This window comes from Scomber scombrus, chromosome 8 (genome assembly GCF_963691925.1).
Source record: "Scomber scombrus chromosome 8, fScoSco1.1, whole genome shotgun sequence".
Classification (NCBI taxonomy): Eukaryota; Metazoa; Chordata; class Actinopteri; order Scombriformes; family Scombridae; genus Scomber; species Scomber scombrus.
Genome location: NC_084977.1, coordinates 21655962 through 21670075, shown reverse-complemented (window position 1 = coordinate 21670075; position 14114 = coordinate 21655962). Strand labels below are relative to the sequence as shown.

The 14114-nt window shown below is 37.0% G+C and overlaps 1 protein-coding gene across 1 annotated transcript; it reads left to right on the top strand.

Moving 5' to 3' along the window:
* Positions 1–8033: 8033 nt before the first annotated feature.
* On the top strand, positions 8034–13260 carry gamt (guanidinoacetate N-methyltransferase). The gene is made up of 6 exons (XM_062423989.1): positions 8034–8264; positions 11002–11147; positions 11343–11406; positions 11845–11912; positions 12177–12287; positions 13005–13260. Exons 1-6 carry the CDS (start codon positions 8087–8089, stop codon positions 13143–13145), a joined length of 708 nt encoding a protein of 235 aa, XP_062279973.1. The 5' UTR covers positions 8034–8086; the 3' UTR covers positions 13146–13260.
* The last annotated feature ends 854 nt before the right edge of the window (positions 13261–14114 follow it).

Sequence of the window (14114 nt, the reverse complement as noted above, 5' to 3'; positions counted from 1 at the left end):
AACCGACACAGCACAGGGAGATCATCCAAACTCCACATATCAGGGCCTCAGCCAGCCGATGGGTTTGAACCCAGGACCTGCTTTCTGTGAGGAAATAGTGCCAACCAGTGCACCACCATGCCACCCTTTGTGAGTCTATGAATATGCTAACATTTTTAATTTCAAAATTTTAACTACTGGACACTTAACTCAAACCCCATTCTCAGTGAAAGTTTCTACATCTCACACTTAAGTTGTAAGTTACATACTGGACCACATTTGGCTTCAAACTAGTTGTAATGTCACATATCATGCTCCAAAGTACACACCTTTCCCCCTTCAGTAGATGGATGTAAAAACAGCTTTTTAGTGTCAAACACTGCACATACATCAGACCACATAGTGAATCTTTAACATCCTGCTGAAGGAACGATAAGAAAACATTTTTTGACTGGAGGGAGACTTTAAACATCCCACAGGGTTAGCTAGATGCTTTAAATCTGGATTTTATTTTATTTTTTAAACTTGGATCTTTTTTATATTATCAAACAAAGAAAGTAATTGAAGGCAGACAGACTCTCTTAAGGCAACATTTTAGTCATCATCAATTTCAATGTCAATATTAGGCTATACTTGACTGATGATAAAATACAAGAATGAAAGAGGTTTAAAGGAGACATTCACCCTTTTATAAGTCTGTCTTAAAAGAACAGTCAGGTGTCCATATCAACACTGAAAAAGGTTTTCCTCGCTGTCATCCTTCCTCCTGTTCATACTGGCTGTTAAAGATCCGCTTTAAATTTGCTTTCAATAATGGTGGGGCACAACCCACAGTTTGTCCACACAGTCATTTTGTGAAATAATGCATTTTAAAGTTGATGTGAAACTTACATGAGGTTTCAGTAGTCTGAGTTCATCAAGTGGATATCTGCCACATTTACAGTCTTTTGTAGCATCAAATTTCTTCTTTTGTGTCTCCTTGGACAGTGTTTCCTGTTGATCTGCGGTAGAAGAATAAAAACAAAAAGAGGGACTTGGACACTAAAGAGAATATAACATTGAAATTTATCAAATTGATTTGACTTGTAGAGGGGTGGATAAAAATCTAGTTATTAATTTAAAATCTAGCTGTCTCTTTGCTGAAACAGGAACCCTACTACATCACATTTTTGCCCTGTTGCATGTGCCAAGCCTTAAGCTTATGGTGGGATAAAGGGGAAGAGGTAACTAAGATCTAAATGTTCTCTTCCTGTAAAACATGTGTGTGTGAACAACACATTCTGTGTCTGTATATAAATACCCTCCATATGGACAAACAGTAAGCCTGCTTTTGGCTGGTTTGCCTGGTTAGTAATTCATGAGCAAAAGTCAATGTCCTAGTCTCCAAAATCTTTGCATAAATACGTGCAGCAAATTTAATGCAAATCCAGCCATTACTTTTCAAGATCTGCTGCTGACAATATATAGACTGCATGATCACAAGACATCCATCTGTGGCTGTGGTAATAAAACAGCAGACAAAGTGACAAGCATTAAACAGTGATATTTTAAACATGAAAGTGACAGAGGTGACACATAACTATGTGTGATTAAATAACATCTTACAGCAATGCCCATTATCTCCCTTTAAAGTAGGTTGTGACAGCTACTGAAGTCTGTGTCCTGCAAAGTAGTGTGTAAAACCATAATTTAAGCCACAGTTTCCAGATACCATGTGATAACATTTACAGATGGGAATATATATCAGTAGATTTATATACACAGTACCTACAGAAAGAGCAACCATGTGTAATTTAGGTAACAATTAACACTGTTTAAAGACATAAAAAGATCTTCACTGTCACATCTGTCTTCAGTGTACATTCCTAATTAACCAGAAATTAGACACATACATTGTATATTGTCATTCGTTTGTTATAAATATCCCAAATGTACTATATATGTATTATAATTTTCATTGCCGTAACTATTACCAAAAATAGGCTACTCTCACAAAAATATGTCATCTATACAAAATTTTTACTTGGATACAGACCTAAACTACTTTTTTACATACAAGTATCTCAGAAATACAAACAGGAAAGCTTTTATCTTCAGGATCACGTTGTATTTTACATCTACAAAAATGATATTGTTAGAGACACAGACTGTGAGTTTCACTGAGCAGCCCTGTGGTGCACTTTTCAGTTTTTGAATAGTTTAACATCCTATTATAGAGGTTTTATTGAATAAACGCCTCAACACTTCCTGAAGTCTCAACAATACCTGCATTCAAGATATGTCAGATTTAGTTAAATGTTCTGCAGCTGGAACAAAACATTCACATCAAACTCCTGCTGCTGCTAAGCTGGATCTTTGTCATAGGCCCTTATGTCAGCAAATACAGCAGTGAATGAACCAAAGCTGACTTTAACAAGATCTTTGAGAAGGTAAAATCTGTAATGCAAAACTACTTTGAGCATGTGACAATAATTAACAATAAAATCAGTACATGGATATCACCTTTGGTAGTATTCCCAGCAGTGTTACAGAGCTCCCAGAGGGAAACGTGAATGTCAGAATGAATTGACTTTCTCATTCAATGTAATGTTTGTCTTTGGAAGATATTCTTGTCTCTCTTTATTGCTTCAGTATAATTTTTTGGAGGGCAAAATGAGGTCACACATCGGTATGTCAAATCAGAGAAGAAGATAATGTCATGATGTCATGATATACCTTTTTCACAAAAGACATTTTGACACGTCAAAGCAGGAAAATCATAGGTGCAATAATAAAATAATGATGGTTGAATCCCATTTAAATTAATGACCCTGGTATCGCGCGTGATTGTTCACCAATATGGTTTTCCTTGCACACCTAAATGGAACTGAGCCATCATTAATATTAGCAGTTCTTGTGCTTTTCCTGTTATAACAAGTCAAAATGTCCGCTGTGAAAAAGGTCAATTGCCTCGCGTCCTCTAGACTGTCTGTAACTGTTCTCTGCTTAAATGGTTTTTAAACACTTAACCACAGAATGTCTCCAGGGTTATAATCATCAATCAATGATTACAAATGTCAAGTTATGTTGAGCATCACTGATACTGCAGATAAAAGTAAATCCATTTAGATTGTCTCCCTCACATGACATGAATCTAATCTTTTCTAATCAGGGAATTACATTTTCTGATTTGGATCAGGATAAGTGCATATGAGCCACATCTACATATTCAATCAAGATATCAAAGCATTTTGTGACTAAAATCTGTATAGAAAAACTGTCATGAAGATCATCTTACATCTTCAATTTTCATAATGTAATAAAGCCATTTTGAAATCTCCAGCGTCATTGGCTCTGAGAAAACAGTGCCCTCTTCCTGTTGTGTACTGTATGGCAATCAGTCACATTTCCCTCCAAATCTGAGCCTGTGGTACCACATCCTGGGGTAGAATAGACAAACACAACAACCTGTGTAAACCTAAATCTGCCATCATTGTATATGGGTCTACAATGGTTAACTTTGTCCCCCAATCTGCATGCACACTCCAGTTTGCCAACAGGTCTGACAGGGTTAACATGGTTTACTACAGCTATTAAAGTCACTACATGGTTGCCATAGTAACAAAGTGACTGATGTATACACCATACCATAGTAAATGTGGGCATACATTTCCTAGTCTCTGTTCACACAAAAAAACAACCCCAATCATGTGTTTCAGTCATGCAAAGAGCATCCACCCAGCCACCCTAACACAATGGAAGTGGATGATATTTTGTTGAGGTGTCAGAGCCTCAGAAAACTCAACAGTGTCTTTTTCATTAATGCCTCAGTTATTTTGGTTTATCCACACAATTCAATGTCAACTGCTTTTATTGGGGCTTAAATATTCTTTAAAAAAAAATCTGTAATAAGATGATCTTCACACTAAAAACACATTTCTAAAAAGGTATAGCTGCTGCCTTTGATTGACAAAAATAACAAAATTAGGGTCTAAATCTCTTTAATTTTATGCTACAACATCGATTGATTTACTGTGTATTATATGGCTGCTTTTGTTGTGTGAAAACCACAAAATACTGATTCAGCTGCAATCATTTCATGCTGCTGTAAACACTGTTTGATAGGATAACAGTGACAGATAGCAATAGCCACAGTAGATATTGCAATTGGGAAATAAACTCTGCATATAAACACAACATATAGACTGAAGTGAGCAAGATGGCAAACTGTAGTCTCCTCAGTATTTCATGTCCGATATGAAAATAAGAGCTTTCACAGGTGATGTGGTGTATAATGACTGCCTACACATGGTTCAATATGCAATCATAGAAAAGCTTGGGTTATGGACGGATACGAACTGTAATCTGACCAACTGTTGGTGTGTTGACTCATTTCTTTGTTACTACAGCAACAAATAACATCCTGTAATCTCCTCAAACTGCTCATTCGGTAGCAGGGCGACTTCCTGAGTGCAGTGGAGCAGTAATGTACCTGGTATTCAAATTGGGGTTTGCAAATGATGCTCTACCATATTTGCAGTATATATGGGTGGTGTTTGTCTCAGATTATGAAAGAATGAAAACTAAAGAGTTTAAACTGCTTATCAATTGAATTGCTCACTCATTAAACCTCACTCATCGGTCTTTCAGAACATTTAGTAGCTTAGATGTCATTTTTGGGCAAATAACTGCAGTCGAAATGAGGATTTGTGCATAAAGTATCTAGACTTGTGATTTGGTCCAGCTCCTTTCAGATCTCAAAAAGCAGGAGACTGTTCTGTCATCTTATTGCTCCGACTGGGAAACATCACTGTACTGTTTCACACCAAATATCTACATTCAAAATTATTTAATCATTTTTGTATAACATGTAGATTTTACTAAGTTTGGTGGGTTTGATGCAGTGATTAAAACCTGTTTTGACACATTTTCATTTGTGGTGCAAAGTGAGAGATTATCAGTCTGAGGGCCACATGAGAGCTCACGTCATAATACTAATTACCACCAGGGGGAGGATGTGCATGATTTGTTCCAGCTGGTAGGGTGTGTTTTTGTAAAATATGATGTGACATAAAATGTATTTTTAAACACAAAACAGCTTGTCATAAATATGATAGACAGTTAAACTTGATCCATGAATAGTATGAATGACCAATAGGTTACCATAATCAATTCAGCACCTGTTTTCAGTGATAAAATACAGTATTACAGTACAAAAAATATAATAAATCAATATCCAAAATGACAACATACTAACTGGACTGCAAAATGATTTTTTCTGAATGAGAACCACTTATTACAATTCATGCAGTTTTGCACAAGGATACCTGATTAAGGATTTGTTTTCAAGTTCTAGAAAATGTGATTCACATTTTTGTTTCTTCAAAATCAGACAATCTGCTGGAGCGTGAACTGAAATATGCACGTGAACTCTGCACTGACTGATAATGAAGTGAGGGGTTATCTTTCTGACCTGTGAAAGACAGGCCATCTCCTGACCTTTACCTTTGATTAATGGACGTTATCTTTCATTGAAGCTGAGGACTGCAGCGTTTTATACTGGAGGAGACCTGTGTTGAAACAGAGCACAGGACAAAACAATACCAAAGGCTTATATAGACACTGTATTGTTTTGAAAAATACATGTGTGAGAGCAAAAGAAAGAGGTAGTTCTGTGTGATAAGTGCATATTGAGAGAGTAATCCAAAGTAGATAAGGAACAACAGGAAACACATGATCACCACCATGGACTGAGTATCTAACCCTGATATCAGGACCTGAGGGTCTTTACAGAGGTGTGAAGGGAGAGCAAGTTTGTTTTGAATGTCCTTAGATGAACTGCCTTGAAACCACTGTGATAAATGATCCCAGTTAGGTTACACTCTTGCCTAGTAGCAGCACAATTCATTACCAACATTTATTAAACTGGAACAAAAGAACAAAACATGGTTTCAAACGGGCTCTGCAGGGTCTGTGACATGACAACATTTGAGAACTACAGAACAAGAGAAATGTTTTAGCTCCACTCAGCTTCACCTAATGGGAGTGAAGTGGATGATGGGTAACCGGGGCAGAAGGGATGTGAAGATGATCAGATGAGCCATTTCTTGACTGTATCATTCTCTCACCGCGCTGTGAGTCATGTTGCACACAGGAAGAAGCTAAGTGTGAAGGATAATAGAGGATTTATGATTTATTATGGGCTAATTTAATTTTCAGGTCCATTATTATTTTTAGGTAAATGTTTTACACCATAAACACCTTAAATGAAAAATAAAACATGATCCTGACAATTCTCTCAGAGTTACGCTGTATTTGTTTTCCTCGAGCAATCTATGACAAGCTGAAATGAAATGCTTTCTTATGTATTTTTATAATATTGCTATATAATGTCTAATTATCACTTATTATACTCCTGTAACACATCTATAGAGATTTGCAGTGTCTTAATCAATCTGTTGTGAATTTATAGTGACTTTATTATACTTATTGCAATATTTACATACAATAATATCTCTGCAGGACCTTACAATACTTGCACACCATCACCCTAACACAAATATATGAATAATTGTTACTTCTATTAGGAGCAGCTGCAACATTTGTGTTCGTAAACAGAAGAGGATCAAATAGTTTTGCACAGACAAAGTAGTGGCATTCAAAAAACAGCTGTGTACTTGAAACATATACTTTGTTTGCATTTAGAATTAGAAGTGGACAGTAACATTTAGTGCAGTAATACATTCACATTGTTTTCAAGTATTGTAGCTTTAAAAAAAAAAAAAGTCTAATAAGGTCTTTATGTTCCATAACAAGTTTTTGAGGCTACTCAAATCATGTTATGCAACATGAGAAAATGCATAAGGTGTGGGAATAAGATCCAATGCAATGGTTGACTTCAGCTGTACATACCAATACTCAAAGAGCAGAATAAAAAACAAAGAGCTCTCACTCTGATGCTAGTTCAGATGACCATGCAAATCATCCAGTCTATTCCAAACAGCGAACACCAAGGCTGAATATTTTGAAGTTTATGAAAAAGATCCTTTAAATGGGGTTTAACAATGGACTCTGCTGCACTGCACTGCAATAAATTATGTTTTTACATCAACAATGGATGACATGACTTCATGTAATGTGAAAAGTGTTGTTTATATAAACTTACCACTTGGCTAAACAGTTCCATTCCAAGCTCAGTGGACCATTTGAGCATCTTTCAGATCACTTGTTTTACTGCTCACAACTTGAAAAACTGTTAAAGGACCAGTATGTAAGATTTGCGGGGCTCCATTAGCAGAAATAACGCTGCATTCATTCAATTCACAACTGCCAAACATATGCTAGGTAACATTTACCTCAAAGTTGAAAGTTGGAGCTGGAAATGACGTCCTTGATTTGTTCCAGTTTAAATTCAGAAAACCATTCTAGCGAGGTTAGCCGTTGATAGCAATACCAGTTATTAAAAACACATTTTGCTACATTTTGCGCATACAAACACCACAACAACAAGTTGGACAGTGCTGTGTGTACGACTGATTTAATAGCACACAAATACCGGTAAACTGCTAATAAACAGGATATTAATACAACTTTTACACTGTTGATGCACAATGGCTACCATTTTGGATTTAGAGTTCGGGGCTGGAGGGTTTCGTACGACTTCAGGGGGCGCTCCAGTTGAAATTTCCGACTGGGAACTCGGAAAATTCCAACATCGGAGTACAACACATTGAGTCGAACAAACTAATCAATGTAATAAGGAAACATTTTACTTTTAATTGAATGAAATGCTGCTTTTGTGTTGGTTTCTTCTACATGAAATTAACATTGAGGAAGTGTCTTGTCCTGAAAGCATGATGTGACACCTTGCAGAGCTAAAAGTTAACGACTTCTCTACCGGAGTGAGTCCTCGCCTCATTAGAGGATCTTAGAGGATCTTGGGCGCGGCGACCACCGTTACTCTCGGTATTTGTGACTCCCCTTGACCCGTAGTAGTGCAGGGGTGCAGCGTCAGCAGTCCTGAGCCCGATATAAACAGCTGCTGCCTGCTCAAAACCCTCTTCTGTGAGGACACGGTCTGTCAAACCAGAACCAAACCACAACCACTGCCGTCTCCATAACAAACAAAATGACCACCACCGCTCAGCCCATTTTCTCCAAAGGAGAGGACTGCAAGTCCGACTGGCACAACGCGGGCGCTGGCTACAATGAGACCGACACTCACCTGGAGATCATGGGCAAGCCCGTCATGGAGCGATGGGAGACCCCGTACATGCACTCCCTGTCCACTGTTGCAGCCTCAAAAGGTAAAAAAGTAGTTCTAGGTAATTGAGTTTTGGTGGCATCCATTATCGGACAGTGCACTCTTTTTCTATGGTGCGTCCGATGTTGGACTCAGGCAAGTTGACAGATCAAGAGGCACATATTTTATTCATTATTTACAATTATAAAAACATCTTTTGCCAACAAGTGTCAAAATAAATAAATAAATGCCATTTATTTGTTACAATATCAGTGGTTCTCAAAGTAGGGTCCCGGGACCTTCAGGGGTCCTCAACCCAAAGGGGAATAATTTATTTTCACTATAATTCCACATATAAGTAACACAATGACAGAATGTAAAATTACTATTTTGGTTACGGGTTTCATATAGGTCTACTCTCTGTAATAAAATATCTAAAAGCAAAAATCTTATCAGTTGGGGGACCCGCAGGATAAGATGAGGGTCTGTGATATAATTTGTGCCAGTTTAGTCCTTTATGGGGAAAAAATTGATAACCATTTTGAATTTTAGCTGTTAGGTGTATATAACCAGAAAATAATATTCTCAGTAAACAGGTGCAGTCGTCTACTATTACCCTAAAACAATGAGTGTTGGGGGTGGTGGGCAAATTGGTTTTAGGATGTGGGAATGACTGTGACTTGATAATTTTATTACTGCAACTTTGCACAAATTTGTGAATTCTGTTATTGATTTAAATGTATTGTTCCACCCACCTGCCTAGGGACTACAGGTGGAAAATAGCACCTTGCTAAAACCTGGTGCAATGCATCTCTCCTTGTTTTATACAAGGTTAATGTTGTATTGTGCACTGCCCCTGTCTAAATAAAATAAAAATTGCTAAAAATTACAAACTGGGGGTTGAAAAAATGGTTTTATTTTATATAGTTTGTATAATCATTTTATGTAAAAATATTTTTAAGTTGTGCCAGGGCGACTAACTGGAGTTTTTCCAAACATATAAAGGTGTTTCCTTCACTTTTGGCAAATGGTCTCAGGGACACGTGTGAAAGTGTGAGCAGCATGGTGCTTAGTGCTCTGTGAGTACTACAGCAGCTGTTACTCTGCTCCTGGAGAGCAGCCAAGAAGTCCGCACAGGGAAACAGCTCATTGTATTGTTGCTTTATGAGAAAGTAGACTGATCCTTCACACTCTCAAACAGACATGTGGGACTGAAACTGTCTGCATTACACTGCTAAATGCGCATTTCACGTATTCTTTACAGCTTTCACATTTTAAACATTTTAAGATGTTCACATAACCATGTTGTGAATTTTGGACACTAATTAATCATGTGTTTGCTGTTTTGTTGATGTTTTTCCTTAAACTACAGTATTTCGGCAGGTATATCCATTATCTTTATTATCATTTCTGTTTCACTTATTTCTCTTTTTTTATTTTTCAACTAATTATGCTTGGACGAGATGTGAAAATGTAATTTATACAAGAGAAACAGCTGTACTATGCTCACCATTATTTTTTAATGCCATTATCTAGAGATCATAGGGTAATTATTTAATTATCGTAAGAAAATGAGCTTTGCTATCTCAAGATAACGAGATAATCAACCCATTATCACAGTGAAACAAAAGGTTACCTCCTCCTATTATTTGTAATTTTTATCAGCGATCAGGAGCGTCAATTAGGGCAACTGATTTAAAGATGTCAGATCAAGGAGCAAGATTATTGATCAACACATCAGACTGTACTTCGAACCCAGAAATTGCATTGTGTCTTTCTATTAGAGATAACATTCAGATCATTTATTTATTCATTGAATCTCATGCATATGTATATTTTCTCCATATTTAAGCAAGTGATTTCAGATGACTCTTAAGGGTTAAAATCATTTCTCTAAATAAGTCCAATAAAATTAAAAATGCTTGAAAGTTATTGTTTTTGTCTTCTCCTACATGAAACATCTCATCATATAAAGACCAGGAGTTAATCAACCTGCAATTTGGCCTTGACAGATGTCATTAATAAAGGTGCTGTTAATTTGTGATTAATTAACTATAGCTAAGTTTAGCATCAAAGCAAAGCAAACAAATAGAAACTTAGTATTTTTCCTTCTAAAGGTTTCTTCAGGGCCTCTTTCTTTCAAAAAAAAGTTTTTCTTTTTTAAATAGAAAGGCTTCTTGGTATAGCCATCTGCTTCATAAGAAACAATAAGAGGAAATAGATAAATAATAAAAGAGGAGACAACATTTTGTTTTCTTGTAATAATGAATTGATTATCTTGCTATCTCGTGATAATGAAATAATACATTTTCTGATCTCGAGATAACAGCAATTGCAAGCATGGCCGTTCACGGCTTCCGTTACCAATACCCCTCATCTATTTATAATTTTCTCTGAAGGAAAATGAAACCTTTGGCCTCTCTGTCCTGCCATATGTTACAACCAACTGGCTTTCCCTCCACACCCAGCAGAGGGAGAAACATAAACCAAATATAGCGTGTAAAATCAGAGGAGAGGGTATGGTTAAATATACTGTTTTTGTTTTGTTTACAGACATTTTGGCATTTTATTAGTTTAATATTGTATAGAGACGGGTATATATTGATGTTGCATATATTCATTGCATCTTAGACCACTGGTATGCCAGAAACTGAAAAACCTGTGGTTGACAAAAAATGTCAGTGTTTTGTAGACATTCAATAGTCACAAGTCAATTTGCAACAAAAGTAGGGAAATACAACAGATATTTAGAGTACATATATTTTCTAACTGAGTTTCTTGTTATTGTGTTTCATCTGTAGGCGGTCGGGTTTTGGAGATCGGTTTCGGCATGGCCATTGCTGCCACTAAAATCGAGTCTTTCCCCATTGAGGAGCACTGGATCATTGAGTGCAATGATGGTGTCTTCGCCAGACTGCAGAACTGGGCCAAGGCTCAGCCTCATAAGGTCAGCACAACCCAAGTGGTATATTTACATTAAAGCATTATCTGCCAGAATGGTTCATCACAGATATATTGGTTATACCACATGCTTGGAAGCTGATACATCTGCTTGCAAATCTAGTTTATAGTAAAGTTTACTGTTACTGTGCTTAAGTGTGAAGAAGCTGATTAATGAATTTGTTTTTTTCGGCTGCTGCAGGTCGTCCCTATGAAGGGCCTTTGGGAGGAAGTTGTTGCCACCCTGCCAGATGGCCACTTCGATGGTAAGAAATCACCTCAGACACGGGGGAACTTTGGTCGTATATATTAAGATTTAAAGTTTACAACTTAATGTGTTTTGAGGAAAAACTGGACAGTTGGTCCAGATTAAAATACATCTATATTCAAAACCTTTTTTTAAAGGCAAAACACAATTAAACTGCACCATCTCTTCAAGTTTCATCAAAATCTGAATAGCGAAGTCTGAGATATTACATCATGTTAAAAAACGGACTACACTACACTCTGATGCAACAACTCAGTCGAAACGGTTAAATACTGCAAGTCAGATTGAACTCAGATGTATCATTGACTCAAGTGTTAATGAACACAGACAGTCTGAATCATTATGCTTCATAGATAAAAGTATGAAAAGACATAAAGAACACTGTATAATTGACCTGCTGTGTGTACACTGCTAACACTGTGTCTCTCCTCTCCAGGTATCCTGTACGACACATACCCTCTGACCGAGGATACCTGGCACACTCACCAGTTTGACTTTATTAAGGTAAAGCTTAAAACACAGTAGTGTGTCACCCAGAAATTATACAGTTTCTGGGAAAAAATCACTTTGTTTGCATGAAGCATGAATTAATTTCAAAATGCTGAATATTGGTAGAATATGTCATTAAAGAATGTAAATGACTGTTGTCTAAAAATAATATTATTCTTCATTTAGTACATATACTGTAGCCTCTCAGCGCTCTTCAGACCACATCCTGACTGGGCTGAGGACTGATTAATCTGTGTGTGTGTGTGTCTTTCTCTGCAGGGTCACGCTCACAGGCTGCTGAAACCTGGCGGCGTCCTCACCTACTGCAACCTGACCTCCTGGGGCGAGCTGCTCAAGACCAAATTCGACAACATTGAGAAGATGTTTGAGGTGAGTCTCCTTTAGTTTTCACTTTTGATTCATCTGAAACCTGTTACTTTTTGAGTATACTTAATTTTGTCCGTTTTTCACTATGAATGCTCTACATACCCATAACATTAAAAATTAGTTTGTAGTGTAAAATTAGGACACAGCTGTTGTCCTTAAAGTTATTTCAACCCCTGTTTGGCAACAAAAAAGAGGTTACTTCTGTGAAAAATCCAGAAAACAAACATTATTTGTCCACATTATGACCATCATGTAAAGTACTTGTTTAAATTTAATTCATTATAACTTGAATTTAAAAATTAATTCAGGGTGTCTGGTCTCTTTAAAGACCTAAAGCCAGAAACAAAGTTTGATTTCAATGAAGTTTTGGTTCAGTGTAAAGAAGTAAACAGAGTATTTAGCATTTTCTTGGCATAAAAAGGTTAAATGATCAAGTTACTGAATACTGTCAGTCATAATAAATACCAGTATGATCATTCAGTCGTTGACAGTGGTGTTGACGGGCGTTTTCTAAACTGAATGAAGAGTTTTAATCATTCAACTCATGTTTCATTCACTCATGTAACGCAGAGCTGACTGCACATCTCCATCAGTCGTGTGCGCCCTGAGTTACATGCTGCAATAATGTCAAGGTTATTGATAAACAGAATCGGGTCGAAGAGTTCGTTAAAGTCAACAGCCACCTCACACTGTCCGGCTCTGTCTGTTAATGATTCACAGGAGACCCAGGTACCTCATCTGCTCCAAGCCGGATTCAAGAAGGACAAGATTAGCACCACCACCATGGACATTGCACCACCCAGTGAATGCAAATACTATTCCTTCAATAAGATGATCACCCCCACCATCGTCAAGGAGTGAAGTCCGAAGACACTGCTGCAACCTTTTTTTTTTTAAATCACTAATGTGCCTTCTCTACTGACCTCCTCATTCAGTTGATCTCACTGTCTACCATCTTTCAATAAACCCAATTCCATCCAAACTCAGTCTTCAAGCCCCTTTGTTTATTATATATATTCATCTGGCACTCGTGTATTTTCCATTGAGGTTTCAATTTCCAAATTTCAGGCTATTGCCGCAGTGTAATCTCTTGATCTGAGTTTAAGTTTTAGTGTTCAGTATTTAGCTGTCATATCCCACAGACTGTGCTATTATATCCGCCACTAAATATACACGTATTATTCTTCACAGCAATGAATATGCCCGAAAACAGCAGGCTGAAAAAAGAGACAAAAAGCATTTACACCCCACTGAGCCTCAGCTGTTTCAGCTCTTCTATCACCCAGCAGCTTTATTGCCATGCACTGCCCAATTTTAGACCAAGCAGTAGATAAATCACATGTTTAAATGTGTGCTTTGTCATGAACCTCAGAAAATATAGCCTAAGTCACTGTTACGCTCTGGACTCATATTATTCATGTGGAAATCTGACTATAAACACCACATCTATGCAGAACTGCACAGTGTGGTTTACCAAACTGAATCTGCAGTTTTCATAAATACCGAGAAGCTTGAACATTTACGGGAAAACATGTTTCAAATGGCATCCTAAAACTGATCAAAAACAGCAATAACCTTACATTTTAGTAAAGTGAGAATTATACTATTTACAATATACGTAACCGCATACTGCACATTTCATACAACTTCAAAAAAGTGTTTAATGTTCAATTTTCAGTATGCTTAAAATGACTAATTCGTTTAAAAAAACATTGTATTAGCATTATATTATTCCAGTTAGATGCATGTTTTTATTCATAGTCAGAGATAACATTGTTATCTGAACACGTGGGAATATGTTACCACCTGGCGAGTACACATTACTCATTA

Coding starts and splice junctions, on each gene's coding strand:
- gamt (XM_062423989.1), top strand. CDS start 8,087: ATGACCACCACCGCTCAGCCCATTTTCTCCAAAGGAGAGGACTGCAAG. Junction 8,265..11,001: donor CACTGTTGCAGCCTCAAAAG/GTAAAAAAGTAG, acceptor TTTCATCTGTAG/GCGGTCGGGTTTTGGAGATC. Junction 11,913..12,176: donor ACCAGTTTGACTTTATTAAG/GTAAAGCTTAAA, acceptor CTTTCTCTGCAG/GGTCACGCTCACAGGCTGCT.